Source organism: Equus quagga, chromosome 1, assembly GCF_021613505.1.
Source record: "Equus quagga isolate Etosha38 chromosome 1, UCLA_HA_Equagga_1.0, whole genome shotgun sequence".
NCBI lineage: Eukaryota > Metazoa > Chordata > Mammalia > Perissodactyla > Equidae > Equus > Equus quagga.
This window is the reverse complement of record NC_060267.1, coordinates 57,477,647-57,496,795: the sequence shown is the minus strand read 5'-3', so window position 1 is coordinate 57,496,795 and position 19,149 is coordinate 57,477,647. Positions and strand designations below refer to the sequence as shown.

Sequence of the window (19,149 nt, the reverse complement as noted above, 5' to 3'; positions counted from 1 at the left end):
ATTCTAACAATCCTATATACGTCTCTATAATGGGAGACGAGAGGAGGTTAGGCGTGCTCTGAGGGCAGCGATGAGATGCAGGATGGGCTCTTGGGGATTCCTCTGTTGGGTTTCCCAGCCCAGGTGATGGTAGCTCTCCAAAGAGTTGCACTCTGGGAGAATCTGGAGATGCACAGATTAATTTTTTCTTGGGCCTTAAGCCATGCTGTTCAGAGGGCACTTCTAACTTGCTGGAACAGTGTTGTCTGTCAATCGCTGACACAAGCCTGTTCTTCTGTGAGCAGCTATGTTAGTAAGATCTATGGTCTCAAAAATAGCTAACCATTCACAATAAAATCAGAAAGCAATTACAGAGTGATTTCTGTGTGGGAACAAGAGGAAGAAGCCTAAGACACAGTCATCTCCTTCAGAGACCCCACAGCCTACTGATACACTGCCAGCTCCCAAAAGACTCTTCCTAGCCGACCCCGTGTAGTCATTCTGGTCCTTGGTACGCTTGCCCAGCTGCAAGTGGAAGCCCCTGGTGAGCTAGAAGGGGAGACTGGACTACCTGGGTTGGGCATTGCACTGTTAGTCCAGAGACATATTTGTGGTGTTTGCCACTTCCTTTGACTATCTAGTACAGTGCCTTGAGAAACTACCTAGCATCAATTCCACTTTTTGAGCTAAATCCAGAATTAGTTGGTAGTCTGAAACACTTGTGCCATCCATCTCTGACCCTTTCCTTGATTCGCTCCAAGTTCCCTGAGTTAGCTCATAATTCCTCTATCCGTGGTCTTCCTAGGGAAGAAGGGGTGGTAGGACTCTCTGAAGACTTACACCCTGCGAGCCTGGAGACCCCACCTGCACTCCACTCCCTTCCACAGGGAGCCAGCAGAGCCATGACCTCCCTGAGCCTTCTGGCTGAGTTGTAATATGGTGCTGTCTCCACTGTGGTAGGCATGGAGTAAATTTTTGAGCAGCTAATTCTTTCACCTTTGTTTTCTAAAGATCTGGTAATTTTCAAGGGTTTAAAGATATTGGAGCAATTAACTTAATTTGTGCAACTGGTATTAACAGAATCAGGTAATCACTCCATATCTGAGGCAGAGGTGGAGCATTTTCAGAAAGAGTCCTGGCTAGTGGTTCCAGCCAACAGGCTAAGGGCACACAGGAAGAATGACCTTGCTTCAATGTACTTATGCAGATTACCTGGGTTTGGTACCTCTGGAAACAATGATAGGAGTGGCACTGGGCAGTTGATAAGAGATAGTCTCTGGAAAACTCTCTTCTGAATTAAGTTCAGAATCACATTAGAAGTATTCCTTAGCAGACAAAGTCTTTGTTTCTGGAATATACTCACTATTCCTTTTCACAGAGCTATGATCTCTAGACCACCTTTAGGATGCTGAGGGATGAACTCAGGGCAGATGAGACGCTGCAGAGAGAGGGTTCTCCTATGTACAGGGGATTTTCCCAAGAGGATGGAGGTAGGAATGAGAGGGATGTGTTCTCCAGTTGTTAACATTATTTAGTCTCTCTGGAGAACTAAAAAGTTGTTGAAAAATAGCTCTTGACCATATGAAAAAGGGACTTTCCTTTTCTTCTTCCTCTTCTTTTTTTTCTTCAGCATAGCCAGGGTGTGAGGGTTACTAGGGATTTAGGGGCTAGGCAGTAGATTTCTAGGCTGCAATACCCAAACAAGTTGTCTTCCAGAATATTCTCTTGAGATCAGGTGGTTAGAGAGCATTTTGAAAAGATCATAAGCCACTGCTGCACCTCCTGAACACGTTGACTTTGAAAGGTGCAGACTACCTTCTGACATCCTCCAGAGAAGGCTGGCTCTTGGTTGAGTTGTGAACACACCATACAGAAAGGGCTGCCCAATTCCAACAGCTGCCATTGAGACAACAGCTATAATATCAAGGTCACTGAAATTCCACATTCCTCTGAGATAGGAGTAAAAAGCAATGTCATGGGAGTACGTGAGTCTTTCACTAGCTACCCTGCTACAGAACTCTTGCTTTTTTTTTTTTAATCTCTCATCCAGAACTTAGGGAGTGGATCTGATATAAATTCCATTCCAAACCACCTGAAGGTCCTGGTCCAGCTGACACTTCCCCCACCCCTGCCAACCCAAGCTCCGCTTCTCTGCTTCCATCATCTCTAATCTCATCTCAGTTTGATGTGCAGGACAGGATGGCTAGTTCAGTTGAGAGAGTGTCGCGGTCTGGTGGAAGACTGGGGGATTGGGGCTTTGTTGGTGAAACCCCATTTAATCTAGGCTGGGAGGTCAGTTATGAGGCTGGTACACAGAAAGAAAACTGAGAATGGCAGGAGTCAGGGGCTTCCAGAGACATTTGACTCCAGCTTCATGGCCAGGGGGCAGCCATGTAGGTTAAGTGAAGGTGGGGAGGGGCCGGGTGTCCTCATTATCCTCTTATCTCCTCTTTCAACCAGGAGAAAGGCACATCCCAGGAACCAAAAGTGAACCTATAGATGTGGTGGAGTCTGGAGATGCTGAATCTTAGAGCCACCAGAGGTGGCAGCAGGCAGAGGAATCTTAAGGAGGCCAAAGTAAAATGTGTTTTAAACTGTAAGCCTTCTAAATTGAATGAAGAGCGTCCTTGCTAAGGAAGATATAAAGTTTAAATAAGCACGAGTCAACTGGGATATACAGAATCTGAAGATAGATGTCAATGGTTCTCAGATTTAAGGGCAAATGAATGAAATATGGATAGTTGAAAGCAGTTCTTAAGCAGAATTTCCCTTTTGGTTTGGTATGAATGGATAGACAGAAACAGATCTGTGGAGGAGGAATGCTAAGGGGGATTTATGAAGGAGGCAAAAACGCTGGACAGAAAAGGGAGGGAACGTGAAGATAAAGCCAGAGATGAGAAGGCGGAGAGCAGGAAGAGTGGCCCTCCCGTCCCCCAGGTCCACCATGTTGGAAACCCCCAGCTGGCACCTGTTTCTCCAAGGTGAAATTCTAGCTAGAAGGAGAAGAGCCCTTCTTGAATCTTTGTGGCTACAGGCACCCAATTGAAATGCCCCTTCAGAACTTCCCCTTGGCCCCAGGGGGACTGGTGGAGAGGTACAGGGCAAGGGGGCTGCTGGTTCCTGGTCGATCCTTGCGCTTCCTGTCTTTGTGTGCTAAATGCAGAAGGAGACTGGCTGGACCAGCCTGTATTATCAGCTGCACAGTGACCAGCTCAGGTGGCTGGAAGCAGCTGCAGCCTCAGGGGTCCCTGCGTTGTTCACCTGAAGTCTGATGATTCCCAAGTGCTGCCACCTGTCAGGAACCCATGCTAACAAACCAGTTACAAAGCTGCCTTCCCACGGGAAGGACGGCCAGTACCCAATCATTCAAACAAACACACAAAGAAACCTGAGGAGAGTCAGCGAGTGAAATCAGCTTGTCAGCAGTGCTAACTACATCAAAGAATTCCACATGCTAGAGGGAGGGAGAGAGCACGCGCAAGCAAGCTCGGAAGGACAGAGAAGGGAGAGAAACAGAATGAGAGAGACAGGCAGAGACTCGAAAAGGAAATAAACAAAAACAGATGATTCTCAGGGAGGGGGCACTAAATATGAAGAGCTGATGGGTGTAACAGAAGTGGCAGGGCTTTTCGGGGCAACTGTGGGCATTTTTGAGCCTGCCTGAGGTCCAGTTCTCTCACCTTCTCTACTAGCTCATGGAATCTTCTAGGTCCCTTTGCTTTAGAAGGGTGTCTGGCAAATATACCACCAGTAGCTTGCTCAGTCTGTGAGGGCTACAGTCACAGACACTGGCTAGGCACAGGTGGCTGTCTGGCCAAGCAAGGGTTGTGTTGTGACAGCTTCCTTCTACGCCTCTATTTTAGGGGAAAGGAGAGCATTGTATGCGGATAGAAAAGATGAGAATAGGGAAGGAAAGGAAAGGCAATCAGAGGAAAACAGAGTGCAGGGGGCTTGGTCAGAAGGCAGGGCAAGAGGAGACTTGACGGGTATAACTGTGTCAGAACACGCAGATGACCTAACATAGCTGAATTAAGAACCCAAATAAGGATGTCCACAAAAAAATAGGTTCCCCTGGACCTTTCAGGGCAAGCCTGCGGGATGCTGCTCAAGGCCACAGCTTTGGGAAAACCTGCTTTAGCAGGCCTGTCTCCCTGTCCTCCTACCACGTCTGGCCTTACAGTGCTCCTGGGTCCACTGCCCACACAGCAGCTCCCGCCCTCCAGAGGCCTGGGGGCTTTTGAGACGGCTGCTCCATTTCCACTGCACTGCTCATGGCCACACGCGCTGGCTCACTGCTAGCAATGAGTGTGGTTCTGCTAAATCTCTCAAGGGCCAACTCTATTTCCAAACAGAGGAGAAAACAGTCTTTGCAGAACACTAGAGGGTAGAGGGTGGGGAACAGCTCCCTCGCCCAGCTGTCATGGGGGAGTCTACCTTAGACACTCTAGATAGCCAAGCTTTAGGGTGAGTGTGACCTTCTTCTCCTTAAAGGTAAGATTGCTTTTTGGAAGGATAGCTTATTCGAGTCACATCACCTTAGTATGAATCAGTGTATCGGAGACAAGACACCTTGGTCGCAGCAGCTTTGTTGGGGGACGGGGGTGGTGCTGAAAGAGGAGAGACTAGAAGGGAGCTCCGTGAGCAAGGAGCAGGGTCCAGCAGAGCGAAAGGGAGGGGTGGGGAGAGGCCAGGGTCAGCTCTGCCCCACCAGCCTGGCCTGAGACCCCCGCCTTGACTTATTCTATCTACCTTAGAGCCAGCCCAGGTCACACTGACCACTGTCGTCTAGACAATGCCTGGCAACACCGGTGTTTGAGCCCCTACACTAAACACAAGGGATTGAGAGTCAGAGGCCAGGTTTTGGGCTGGTCTTGCTGTCAAAAAGCTGTGAGAAACAGCAAGATGTTTCCTGCCTCTGGCCATCTGTGTCTTCATCTGTAAACTGGTACAAACCCCAGGCGCTGTGACACAGCAGACGCTCAGTGTACGCTTGTGGAAGAAATGGAGACGGGTGTGGACGGGATGGTCTTCAGAGTGCGACCACTCGAACATTCTTGGACGAATCTACTTTCTACCCTCATCTTTCCCCTTTTCCCCTCCTCACAGCTCTTGGGGAGGCACTAAACCTGCCTTTCTCGTGCCTGTTCTGGCCCCTTCTCTGCTATGTTGGGGCTAGGGAAAGGCAGACCAAGAGAGTCAGGCCTGCGACCCCACCTCAGTGCTGTGGGTTGAAGGATGGAGTGAGGGCTGCAGCGTGCAGGCTGAGCTCTGAGTCAACCCTGAGGGGGTGGATGTGCAGCAAGCACTCTCTCTATGACTCAGGATGACTGCCTTTCCCTGTCATTCCAGCCCCGAAGCCAGAGCAGGAGCCAAACTTGCTTTATTATTTTTATAGGGAACCAGTCGGGGGTAATCATTTAGAAGCTGTGCCTGTGGGTCTGCGGTGGAAAGGTGCCATGGCTTCAGGAGCCAGGGTGAGGGAGGTATGGGGCTAGCACCCAGAGGCCCTGACGTGAGCCTCTCTGGGCACTGCCTGCAGCTGAGCCCTATGTCCCGACTTGTGACTGTCCTCCCCTCCTCCCATCTCTTCTCAGGCTGTGGATGTCAAGGGGACAAGGGTAGTGGGGCTGCTTTATGCTTCCTTTGCCCTTTCCTCCCAAACCCATTAATCAGGCGCATGGATTGGGGTGTGCAGACTGCTGTCTGTCTGCGTATTCCCAGGGCAGCCTGGGCTCCTTGGTCCAGCATTGGCAGCACCCACAGGACCAGAGAAGCTAGGTTAAGCTGCTCTGCCCCCTTTCACATTGCTGGCAGTGTACAGAATAAGGACCTGTGAGCGGTAGTGGCCCCTCGGTGATGCCACACTCACACCAGCCTGGACCAGGGATTCAGCCAACGGGCTCTGGGGAAATGCAAGAGTCAATTCTCCCACGGAGATGGAGTTGAATCCCAGTCTTGCCACCCATTAGCTGTGTGACCTTGGGCAAACTGTTCATCCTGTGTAAGCCTTGGTTTCCCCCTGCAGAGAATAGCGCTCTGAGTAGGTAACCTGACCACGTGTGTGATGTCCTTGCACGATGCCTGGCACATGCTCATCAAAGACCCCTCTCATTTCCCTCTTCCTCCTCCGGCTCCACCTTGCTTCTCATCGGCTAGATCCCAGCCAGCACCATGGTTAAGGAACTGCCTTTTCCTGCTCTGGTCACTCTCGGGACGAGCACGTCAGCTCCTAAGGAGGCCTCCGCAGCAGCTCTCCAGGCCACTGTTCTTCCCTCACACTCTGTGTCCCGCTGCTCTCCCTGAAGGTGCTCAGGGCCTTCCCTCTGCAGAGCTTCCACAAGAGCCACCTCAAAGCCAAGGGAGCGGATCCCTACACGGCCTGGGAGGCCTCGTGAAAGGAATGCCACCCTAGAATCTCGGGCCGCATCTCAGGCCTGGCGAGGCGGTGTGGGGAAAGGAAACTGCCTCAAACCACCAGAAATGCCCAACCCAGGATCAGGGGGTGCCAGAGGCCCAGGGCCCCCTGAGACCATCTCTACCCACTCCCACCCCCTATGCATTCAACGAGGCTGAGGCCGGGAGAACAGCGTTAAGCACACTAAGTCACAGGGCTTAACAGTACCCGAGCCAGAAACAGAGCCCAGGCTTCTCAATTCACAGTTTGGGAATGTTTCTCCGTATCCACAATGCAAGAATCCAGGCCTCTCAGCACTTTCTAGTGTGCAAGAGACTTTACATACAGAAGGAGAAAGAGTGTGGGGAGAGGCTGTTGGCCCAGGCACCCAAGCTGATCTCAATTTGAGATGTTAGGGAGCAGTTTTTGACACTCCGGGACCTTCCATTAACAATCATAGGAGCTTTGTCTCCAGGCTTTCCCTCTGGAAAACACAGTTTCAGACCCAAGAAATAAAGGAAGACCAGCGGCTTCCTTAGAAGGACGTGATGTTGCACTCCGTCTTCACAGGGTGCACGCAGTCGGGGAGCCCCAGACTGGGAACACGGCAGCACGTCGGGGGGAGGCGGGCAGCGGCCTGGTGCCAGACACTGAAGCGGAACTCAGCATAACTGCACAAGGTGGGCAGCGGCCAGCTCCCTCTAGTTACATCAGCCCGCTGTTCAGAGGCCTCTCCCAGAGGGCGCAGACGTGAAACCACAGAGCAGCTCTGAGCAGGAAGGGCCCCGCCCTCCTCACGCTGGAGGCCCTGGCTCAGCCCTTGTCTCTCCTGTCTCTTCTCCCTCCCGTGCCGTTCTTCACCACTGTTCTTCACCACTGTGTCACTGTCACAGATGGTTGTGAACACCATCTGTGAGCTGATGACTCCACGCCCAGACCTCAGACTGTGTGTCTACCTGACATCGCCACCAGAAAGTCAGCAGACACTCCCTGACTGAGCTCCTGTCTTCCTCATGCGAACACGCTCTACCTCCCATCCTTCCCAGTTGAGGTCACCTCCAACTTCCCATTGCTCAGGCCTGAACCTTGCAGCCATCCTGGATTCCTCTTTCTCCCACACCCACAACCAGTCTGTCAGGAGACACTGTCATTCTATTTTCAAAACAGATTGAGAATCTGACCATTTTTCACCACTTGTATTGCTACCGCTTTGTTGCAAGCTCCCATCACCTCCCACCTGGGTTACTGCCTTCACCTTCTAAGCGGTGTTGTGACTTCCGCCCTTGACTCCTAGAGACAGCAGAGTGCTCCTTTGGAAATGTGAGTCAGATCATGGGACACCTCTTCTCAAAGGCACCAGCGTCTCCCCTTCTCGCTTAGCGTAGAAGCCAAAATCTGGTCCCCTCTCTGATCGCCTCCCTTCCCCCGTCCCTGCTCAGTTGGCACCAGCGATAGTGGCTGCTCCTCCTGCCCCGAAAGTCCTCTCCCAGCTATCCGCACGGATAGCTCCTCACCACCTCCACGCCCTTGCTTTGCTCAGAGCTCACCTGCTCAGCAGAGCCGCCTCATGGGAACGGTGCCTGCCCCACTGCTCCCCAGCGCCTCTGACCTCACTTACTCGGCACTATTTTTTCCATAGCACTTATCATCTCTTCACATACTGTAGGATTTCCTTATTTTCTGTACTCAGTGCATTGCTCGTTGTCTGATTATCCCCCGACCCTAGAATGCCAGCTCATGAGGAAGGAGCTTTTGTTCTCTCCACTGATGTATCCCAGGCGCCTAAGATAGTGTCGACACACAAAGGGCACAACTCTGTCCACGGTGAGTGATGAATGATGGTGGTTGGCAGTGGGGGAAAGCCATTTCCTGAGAGGAAGGGCACCGCAGGTAGTAAAGGCAAGGAGGAAAGAGAAGGCATTTAAAGGGAGACGACTTTAAATGTGTGACTATTTGGGGGGCAGTTAGGATGAATATGGCATTTGGTGAGGGAATGAGAGTTGATTTCTGTAGGTTTAAAAGAGTCAGGTTCACAGGTTCAGATCCCAGGTGCAGACTTACACCACTGTTGGCCATGCTGTGGCAGCGACCCACATATAAAGTGGAGGAAGATTGGCACAGATGTTAGCTCAGGGCTAATCTTCCTCAAGCAAAAAAAAAACTAAGAGGAAAAGATGATGAGCTACAGGTGAAAAGCCTCATGGATTCCTATCAGGCTAACAGCATGGGTTCCTGCCAAATAGAACACGTATCTGGGACTGGGGTCTTGTGATGACAGTAAGACTAGACAGCACGGGGAAGGCCTGGAGCGGCACCAGGGAAACCATCCTGGAGCCGTGAACTTCCTTGCACGAGGGAGTGTCCAGACCCAGGAGCTGCCAATGGCCTGAAGGTAGAACCGTCTGGGTGGAGGGACCGACTTCTGAGACTAAGCATTGTTGCTTGTGTCATTTGTCATCCCCAATATTGGCTGCCATCTGAGTGTGGGGCTCTGTGAGAACTGTGCTTGTGGTGCAGGCCTGTCAAGGCTTTGTCATGGGCAGTGGTGAACAGGCAGTGTTGACTCTGCCTGTCAGCCATCTCCAGCAGTCTAATCATATCTGGGAACCCAGAGCCCTCCCAGTGTCTGTAGGTAGTGAATTATAATTAGATATATTTGCTAGACACTAAGGCCCTCCTAGTTATCCTGCAGGATAACTAGGAAAGAATGTCACTGGCTTGGGTGCCAGTCTCTCCCATTCAGCAGTCCTTTACCATTTACACACACTTTTAATATAGATGCTCTTACTTGACCTCCAGGACACACTGCAGCAAACCCCCCCATTCCTGTGACAGATGGGGAAACTAAGTCCGAGGGCATTCTGGCAACACTTGTTCAGGAAGTAGCAGCAGCAGGACTCGACAACCCGCCAGTGCCGACTTCCTGTGCAGCCTCCCCTCTGCCCCCGCAACGCTGTCCTGATCTGGGTGATGTTCTCTTGGTTCTTTTTGTTCAGAAGCCAATACTTGTGTGGGAGAGGGAGAAGGTAGTCCAGAAATAAGTGTGGGGTCTCTGGACTCCTCTTCTTGCTCTCCATCACACACACTGTCCCCGTTTAATCTTCAGACAACCCTTCAGTTCGATTTTTAACAAGCTCCTCAATCTGGAGGAGTGAAGAGCTTCTCCATGTGGGATGAAGGGAGGCTGGGCAGAGCTGGAGGGGCATCAGAACTCTAAGAGTGGGCTGATAAATAATTTTTTGTTTATAAAATGAAAATAACCCCTATGGTTATTTAAAATATAAATGATAGAACGTAAGGGCTGAACAAATGCCAGCTGGTGGGAGTACCCAGCAGGGGGACATGTGAAATGTCGATGTTTGTCAAAGGGCAACATGGTTTAAAGAGACAGAGGAATCTGGCCTGGGAGGCCTAGATTCCAGCTGTGTGGCAGGAAAAGGCACTTAATCTCTCCACCATCATCTTTAACATTAGCAAATTCAGGATGAATTCTTGCCTATCAAATTCTCAGGGTAGATAAATGCAAAAGGTGAATTGTAAAGAGAAAACCATTGCACAAAATGTAAGGGTCTGCACGCTGATTTCCTGTTCCTTTCTTGTCCTGTGCCCTCCCTCTTTACCCCTAACACAGCTACTTTCTCAGGGTAGAAATTTCATGCCCTAGAAAATGTCCTTTGCTTTGTCTTGGGAGAAAATGGCAAGTTGAGTGAGGATGTGGGCCTTGCCAACAGTGAGAACCTCAAAGGACCCCATGAGCTGCAACGGGGCCTCTCTGCATCTGGGGGGCAGCTTGCTGTTACCTTTCTGTGTTTTCCTGCCATCGGGCTCTGTGTCCCTCGGCATAGACTTTCATGCAGATCCGCACTGCTGTCTGCAGATGGAACCCTCTGGAGGCAGGGCCCACCGCTGCTCCCTCTTCCCTGTTTCTCTCCTGACTGCTGGACTGAGGGCTTCAGAGTACCGCAGCCATGAGCTCTAAGCAAGCGGCTCTGGCCTTCAGAGGTGTGTGCGCCGCTCACGGCCTGGAACAGCACCTGAGATACACCTGGGGCAAGTCCAACCTGCCAAACTGGCAGTGTTCCCAGGAGCGGGGGTGGGGGGTGCTGAGGGGAGAGAGGTGCAGAGCATGAGTAGGAAGATTGATTTTTTTTTATGATCTGATGATTTACTGGAAGAAGTCAAGGAAGAGTGTATACACACACACACACACACACACACACACACACACACACACAGTGAGACAAAGACAACCCAGGGGGATCTCGGAGACAGAGGGGCAGTCAAATCTGGAGCTATAGGGTGAGCAGGGAGGGAGCAAGAGTTGACAGGAGGTGGGTGTATGGAAGCGTAACAGCCTCCTTCCAACGTCCATCTGCTGGAACGGGAGCAGACAGGGGCTTCTAACCATCAGGCAGGTCAAGTAACATGTCAGTTCAACTGATTGGGAGCAAATATGGAGTGGAGACGAGCAGGGTAAGGACACACCAGGGAGGCGGTCGGTAGGGTAGTTTCAAACATCTTAGATCAAAACTATAGCGTCTGCTCTGTGCTGTTCAACGGTTCAGTGCATCAAACGTTTGTGCAAACATTACCAAGTCTCTTAATTAAGGAAAAATAATGACAAAAAATTAAACCACACATGTTAAAGACTAACCGCAAGATGGCTTGCCTATAGATAAAGAGAGAAGGTTTAAACATGCCAGGTAACAGAAGACATGTGCAGGGCCGGGAGCAACTGTGTAGGAGGAGGCAGCTCTCGGGAGAAGGCAGTGGGCCTGGGAGCGCAGGCCTGGGGTTCTGTCTGAGGCCAGGGAGCCAGGCGCAGGGCTGTGAGGGGCAAGGAGTGGGAGAGATCCAGGCAGGTGCAGGAGTGGCTCTCGGGGTGCTCCCACGGGGCTTCCACAGGCAGCGGGGAGAGGCCCCGGGGGCGCTCTCGGTGGTTCACAGCCGCCCGGCTCCTTGGCCACTCCAGACGAGAGGGGGCAGGCAGGTGTCCGAAAATGACAAACAAGACGGCCCTCCTGTTCTCTCCCAAACAAGCCTGGGGGCCCGGCTGCCTGCACGGGTGTGATGCGGCAGGGCGATGGAGCCCTCCCAACGTGAGCACAACGGGCTGGGCCTCGGGCTGACACGGCAGGCCGAGCCCGAGTCCAGCCACGGTGTTCCGCATTGAGAGAGCTCTGCCCAAGATGCCGTGGGAGTGGAAAGGCCGGAGGGGAGAGGCAGCGGCCTGGGGGGTGGGGTCAGATGCGGTTGGGTCCTGGCCCCAGCAGCAGCCCAGAGGCTGTACATATCCCTGTCTTCTCCCTCCACGATCCTAGAGCTGTGTCCTCCTACACAGTGTGAGTCATGCCAGGCTGATTGTAAGGGGAGAGAGAAAACGATGCAGCAATCAAAACTTAAAAGGAAAGGGGGGGCCTAACTCGTTCCAAAAGTTAAAAATAAAAAAAAGAAGAAAAAATTTTTCAAAATAAAGCAACAAGAAAAAAAATCCTTTAAACCAATTTAAACAAATTTAGAAAACTAAATGAAAATGAGAAGGTGGGGAGGAGAAAATATAATGAAGGAAAAAACCAAACCGGGCAGAGACACGGGAGCGTTAGAGCAGGCACGGACAGTTAGGGACAGACGCCATGTACTTACGTTTACCTCGGTGATTGCTATATCAACAATGCTACCCACAACAATCAAGGCGTCAAATGTATTCCATGCATCACAGAAATAGTGCTGCATGGGGCAGAGAAGCCGAGGAAGAGAGAGAGAGAAGAGAAAAAAACCAACAACAAAGGAGAAAAACAAAACAAAAAAGAAGAGGAAAAATGAAAAAAAAACAAAACAAAAAACACAGCATGAAAGAAAGGAGAGAAGAGAAAAAAAATGAGAAAAGAAAGAGGTTACGTGGGCATATTAAATACTCTCTTACCACTCTACAGTTGTGGCGGCTCACACCTGGGGAACCTGGGTTTCTCGGGGTGGAGAGGCCTGACAAAAGCTGGGTTAGTTCAAAGGTCACGATGGGCTGTGGCCGCCCTGGGCGGGGAGCAGCAGCACCCACCGCTGCTCTCTCGGCTCAGCTCCCAGCTCCTGGGCCCAGCACAGTGGGGCCGAGCTGGGACAAGTGGAAAAAAAGGAGGAGAAGCTCCCACTTTTTTTCCCCCACAGGACGACGGCAGGTTCAATAAAAAGCATGACTGGAGGCGGGTAAAAACAGGAAATTAAAAAAAATAAATAAAAGGAGGTGAAGAGAGAGTGAGAGAGAGAGGGAACAGAGGAGGCAGAGGAGGAAGGCAGGAGGTTTCCTGGGGAGGGCAGAGTCATACTCACATTAGTTTCACTGAGAATGACGTCAATTATGCTGCCAATAACGATGAGGAAGTCAAAAACATTCCAGGGATCACTAAAGTAACCCTACACAAGGGAGGGGCAGGCAGGACGGGATTAAAAAGGAATATTAGACAGACAAGAACAGAGCAACATCACCATCAGAATCACCGTCCAGGCACCTCAGTGTTGCTGCTGGAGTTCCGAGCGTGCTCACGGTGGCCAGGAGCCCAGGAGGGAAGGGGATGGAAGGGAGCTGGCTAGCCAACCCTCCTGGCCCGCCTTCTTGTGGTCACATAGGCCCCTTCCTCCAGATCCATCCCACCTGTCCACCCTCCTGCACAGAGGCGCTTTCCACTTCCCACCACAGAAGGTGGGAGGAATGTCCCTGTTCACCACCTCCTATGCCCCCAGTTCTTTTCCATCAGAAGGGCCTGTCTGGAGGGAGAGTGGGAACACAGATGTATGACCCCTTAGAGGTGAATGGGCTGTGGTCCAATGGGTGATCTGAGAATTTAAAAGGCCCAGAAAACTACAGTATTGTGGTCCAGAAGGATGGCCAGGTCATCTGGGCTCAGTAACGACTCACGTAAAGCTCAGGGACAACAAGGGGACCACATCATTAAAAAATGTCTATAATCAGCTGGACTCTATGCAGACAGAATCAGGGTCACCCTTGTTCCAGCACTGGCCATGCCTTGGTGTTTCAGGGGCAGCTCTGTCCTGACAAAGGCTTTACTAACTGAAAGGAGACAGAGTCGAGGGCAGTTGCATAGTTTGGAAATATAGGATATGGCCCTAAACAGTGCTTTCAGAGGTGTCTCCTAAGCACCTCTGCCAGGCTTCTTCCCCAACATCATCATTCTGGTCCTGCTGAAATGCAAATGCCACCCAGAGCAAATGGAGTTCTCAAAGCCTTTCCTGAGAACTGGACTGACAGGGGCAGTCTGGGTAGAGGGTATCGGGACACAGACTTCCTAGGAATGGAATGTAGGCAGTCGTGTCATGGAGGAGAGATTCTGGCACAGAAGGGGAAGACCCGTGTCCCCACTTCACCACTTTATCTTGCACACATGGATTTTATTTGCTTTCCACCATATTTGGAGAAGGGAAGAGATGAATGTTTTTGAAAAACTTTTTTGAGGTGCTTGGACAACTGTGAACTAAGGGATAGGCTGTTCCAGATGTCCTAGAGGATTCCAGGAGTCCTGGGTGGGTGGACCCTTTACAAAGAGTGAATGGACCATGTGCCTCTCTCAGAGGTGTGGGCGTCTGGAGAGCAACGCTCTGTGGCACATGCGAGACATGCTCACGGTTCAGGAAACCCAAGGAGGGGACAGTCATATTCTCCAAGTACTGAAGAGATTTATCTTCTTTTAAAAAGGACATTTGCTCATTTAATTTTTCAAGGAATGTTCTGCAAAGGAGACAAGACAGGGCTGGACCACATTTCCTCAGTGGGACCAGCATTTTCCTGTTCTCTGAGCCACCAGTTGGGGCATCCAGGAGATGGAATTCTAGAGGTTGGGGAGTGAGTATGAAAGCATCAGGGGTCCTCTGAGAGCTTCCCAGATCTCTCTCCCCAGCTTGCTGAAAGGCTGCCAAGTCTCCCTTTTTATTTTTTACTCTCAAGAGCCAAGAGTCCGTGTTCTTCCATTTTCTCCTGGCTCTATCCAGCTCCCTTAACTTCCCACTTCCCAGCCATGCCCTCTTTCAGAGGGTCACAAGACATGCTGTCCTAGGGCTGTTATTCTTAGTGTGGGAGGTCAGGTCACAGGGAAAGGGGCCTCTCAGTTCCCAGGCATTTCTGCCAAAAGAAAACAGAAAGGCCACTCGGAGACTTTGACAGCCAGCCTGGGGAAGCAGAGGCTGGCCAGGGTGTGGGTTAGGTGAGGGTCAGCTTGAAATCATGGCTGTCTTGTTGGCTTCCCAGAGTGTTTTTCTGAATATACCAGAGCCTCTGAGGCAGAGAGAGACTTCCCTCTCGAATTTAAGTCACACGCTACGAGCAGGAAAGAAGCAGTTGCCTCCCAGGTTCTCAGATACCATTCACAGGGCAAACTGAGAAGGCTGACTGGGGGCGGGCAGGCAGAATGAGGACCCTAAATGAACTATGACTATGTGTCTATTTTAAAATTAGGTTTTGGAAAATAGTGGGGGGAATATCTGTAGACAGGAATCCCATCTTGTGGGTAGAGCTATTTCAGAAGGGAAGGGAAAGGGAGTCAAGGAAGAGAAAGGAGAGAAACAGGGACCAGAGTAGAGTCCAGGAATGTTCAGCATTAGCCTAGGAAACGAGGTAACGAAACATTATTTGGGTTCGGGGGCAGGAGGAGAGAGAGGAAGGCAGAAGGCTCCGTGCTCAAGGAAGCAGGAGGAGTTGGAGTCTTTTCACCCATCAGACCTGAAACAAAACGGGTAAGTTGGCCTCGGTCTGCAATCCTCTGAGGGAGAAGAGGGAAAGGAAGAAGGTAGAGAGCAGGGCGAAGGCAAGGATAAACACAGAGTTAAACGCAGGCGAGCCTGGGGGAGGGCCAGCCCTCAAGGGACCCTGTCCACCTCTTGGCTGTGCATCACTTCTCACCCCTTCTCCTGGGTTTCTCTGTGTATGTGCAGATGCAAGGAAAACACAAAACAATCAACCCCTCCCTGACCACGGCCCTCTCCCAATCTGCCATGGCCGGCTCCCATTGGGCTGGCTGGGCTCTGCAGACATTAAAGCCTCGTGCCCATCCTTGTCCTCACCAGGTTGTGCTCCTGGAGGCTTTGATTGGCTTCTCTGTCCTGTGGCAAGCTACTGGCTGGGCCCAGTGCCAGGGCCCACGGGCTGTAGAAGCCAACCAGCCTGTGACCCAGCGCAGTGGAAATTCCCACACACCCGGAATGCAGGGGTGAGGGAGCATGTCTTGGGGGAGGTGACAGGATCCCTTTACGAGGCAGCTTTTCACCCTGACCCGTCCACCCACCTTCCCACCTCTCTGTCCCAAGAGCCGGTCAATTCTCCAAGCCCAACCGTGACGATGGTTTCAGATCCAGCTTTCAGGTCTCCATTCCCTTTGTCGGCCTCCTCCTCCCACCCTTCCAACAGTCCCTTCCTCCCACCCGTTCCATGCTGATTCCCAAGAACAAGGCTGACACCCCCCATGTAGGTCAGCAGGTTGTCCAAGGGAGACACTTGGCCGCATCCCTAAGTGGGAGGGACTGGGAGGCATATGTTTTCCCTACACTCTCTGGAGTGTGACAGCTTAGTGTTAACTAGAGGCAATGAGGGTTTGGGGGCTGATGGAGGAAGAAGGGTACGAAAAAAAATCATAGACTTTTTCTCTTATGAAATCAGTTTGGCCTGGAGCCAGGTTATACCTGACACTCCTCCTTTCCCTCGTGACGGGGTCCCAGACTCGAGGGTAGAAGTCAGGGTTAGGGGAAGAACTTTCCCGGCTCTCCCTGCGTGGCGAACCAAACCTCTTCATGTCCAACTCCTCAGAGCCAAGCGGGGCTGATCATCCAGGAGGGATGATGTTTTTAGGGCTGGAAGCCTCTCCCTTGCCATGCCTAAACCACACAGATTCAGTGGATGTCCCCTTTCAAATTCCCAGCTGCTAGGAATGAGTTCAGAAGAAGGGCCCTTCCTCTAGCCATCCTGGAGAAGGCCTCTTGTGCATCCATCCAAGCTGATGAACAACTGCTCCTGCGATCTGCGGCTGCTTCTACCTCAGAATAACCCACTCTCCCGAGTGCTGTCGGCCCTCCGCTCACCGGCTGGCACAGGCAGAGGAAACACAGACCAAATTGCTATTAGCTTCAGCGAATCGCTATTAGGAAGGAAGAAGTGCTGCAAAAGCACCATATGATGCATTTCCCAGGCACAGATTTTGGATTCTCCTCTCTTTTGGATTATCTGTGCCCTGATTCACTCCCTCATTGGAGCTATTCTAAGTTGAAAGAGGCAGTGTATGGGTTAAGGGCATCAGAGGTAGGGTGTCTGGGTTCATATCCTCGGGCACTTACGAGCTGGGTAACCTTGAGCAAATAACCTCTCCTTGCCTCAGTTTCCCCACCTTTAAAATGGAATAACCACAGGGTTCTGATGAGGATTAGATGCGACAACACGAGTAGAGCACTTAGACCTGTGCCTGGGCTGGAGTGCGCTCTAAGAAGTACCGGCTACCGCCACGGTTAATGAGAGTTGATTGGCCTCTCTCCTAGTTAAATAGGATTCACAGACTCAATTTTGGGGGCGGGATTGAACAGAGGGGAAGGCAGAGACCAGGTGTGTGGAGGAAGAGAGAAGAAGCCAAAGGTTCTGGAATCTTGAGCTCTCCTTTAGTCAGTCTCTAAGGCCTTTTCTGCCCCTCTTGAGTCACCAGTGGGTAGTGTGACCATCCTGAGACTCTTGAATGAAATCTGGCTGGTACCATTTTGAGATTGGTGACAGTATGCAAGTTGTGATGGCTAAATTTTGTTAGACTCAAGTTCATGTAGACAGCTAACTGCCACCTTCTCAGAAACCACTGTTGCTCCTAGGGAAGGCCCAGGTCCCTCCTCTTGTGGCTAGAGAGCTGGGAAGAGAGCAGTGGGCTGCCTAGTGGGCCTGTTTGCTGTCTCTGACCCCAGAGAGCACGCCTCCTGCAGAGGGGTCAGGCACACGCCTTTGCCCTTGAATTCTAGGTTCTCAGCTCCTTCCCTGCCCAGAGCAGAGGTCTCCCTTGGGATCATCTCAGAGGCAACACAAGCTTTCAAACAGGTTGGCGGTCAGGAGCCACAAGAAAATCTGCACACCTGCGATTGTGCTGTCTCTTCTCAGGCGGCAAAAGTCACTTTGCCAGCATTACTTGTATTTGTCCTCTTCTCTATTCCTTCCCGCCCAACTTCATCATCCATCTCCGATGGGTGCAGCAAAGAGAAGCAAAGGAACACAGAGGAGGTGGTCAGGAAACAGGACCCCTGGTGGGGAAGCTGACTCTGGCAGTGCAGTCTTCCCAGGGGTCTGTACCCTGAGACCGTTTCCTCCCAGGGACACATGGAGCTCCAGAGAGTGCTGATGTGGGAGACCTGAGCTGAGACTAGAATGGGCCTGCAGGAACTGAGACAGAGTGGGAAGGGACAGATGATGGCAAGGGAAGGAAGAGTGTATGAGAGGATGGAAGACTCAACCGCCCAGAGATGGAGACGGCTGGGAAACGAAGGGATTACAGAAATGACGTGAGAAGAAAATGGTGAGAAGGGTATTAACAGGAAAGGTCACTTAAGGTAGATGGCAGGAGAGGAGAGGGGCAGGAGGAGAGGAAAACCCACACACACGGTGGAAAGTGGGGAGAAGGGGAGAGGAGAGAGAGAGAGAGTATGAGAGGAAGTGAAGCAGGATGGAAAGCTCCCAGAGTCAGGCCCAGGGCCTCAGAAGTGTCTGCAACTTGGGAGAGCAGCAGAGCCCACGGAAGCCAGAGGAAGGGGACAAGGCCACCTCGTGGAGGCAGGGCCTAAAATGGGAGGGAAGGGGCAAAAGATGGCTTGTCCTTAACCCAAGGAATGCGGTCCCTGAAAGAGAGCAGGAGCCCCTGCTTGAGTGAGCAGCATTTGGGAGCCAGGCCAAGAAGCAGGCAGCCGTGCAGAGGGTCGGTGGTGGTGGGGAAACAGTGCCCAGTTGTTGGAAACACATCTTTCCCGGGTCTCAGTTTGTGGACCTGAGAGATGGGGGAGAGCTGAATGAACCAGGGAGGAGCTGAAAGCAGCTGGCAGTGCGGCAGCAGCGGCGATGTCTCAGTGTGAGTCTGTGAAGAGTCAACCCCATGGACCATCGCGGAACACAATGGTAACTGACACCAAGCAGAGATAATATAAATTGTATTACATTAGGATGCCATTTAGACATAACAATAATCATAGAAATCAGTGGCATCTAACAGAGCACACAGCTGCTCCCGGCTCCCTGGCAGCCTGGGAGGCCATGAGGATCTCTGCCTTCCTATGTCAGCTCCCACCCTGAGATGTGTTCATTCAGAGGTGCCTGGAGGCTCACTCTGCATGGACAGCCCGGCGAGGGTGGGGGGGGGGGGGGGGGGTTGGGGGGGGGTGGACAAAGGGCAGGAGCAGGCAGGGGGCCAGGGATACGGGCTGTCCTTGCCCCTGGTGAGAGGAGGCCCCCAGTGGGTGGTTGTCATGGGGGCTCTTCTCACAATTGTTAGAGAAACGCACACTTGGAACAGGACACCTTTTACTCTGATTTTTTCTTTGGAATTAAGCTTTTTCTTCCCCAGGAAACTTTCAAAGATCCTCATTCATTTATCTGTCTCACCAACACAGAAGGAGCACTTACTAAGTGCCTGGAACTGTGCAAGGCGTGGGTGTGCAAACTGAAGCACATCTGATGCTTGCCTTCCCCACGGGGAGCAGATGGCAACAGGGTTATCAGCTAAGCTCCTTCTGAGGACCACAGGACGTTCTCTCTCTGCCTCAGT

General features: G+C 51.6%; 1 protein-coding gene across 19 annotated transcripts in view; it reads right to left on the bottom strand.

Annotated features, from left to right (window-relative positions):
• CACNA1C (calcium voltage-gated channel subunit alpha1 C) overlaps positions 1-19,149 on the bottom strand; it is a 596,360-nt gene that overhangs the window by 43,844 nt on the left and 533,367 nt on the right. For 7 of the 19 annotated variants that reach the window (XM_046654484.1, XM_046654423.1, XM_046654460.1 and 4 more), the window contains 2 exons: positions 12,698-12,781; positions 12,017-12,100 (listed from right to left, as the gene is read on the bottom strand). The exons of 1 other annotated variant lie outside the window; for it this stretch is intronic. In XM_046654484.1, coding sequence (XP_046510440.1) covers positions 12,017-12,100; positions 12,698-12,781 — 168 coding nt within the window. The remainder of the gene's footprint in view (positions 1-12,016; positions 12,101-12,697; positions 12,782-19,149) is intronic. 11 more of the 19 variants (XM_046654525.1, XM_046654549.1, XM_046654468.1 and 8 more) reach the window with 4 other exon arrangements.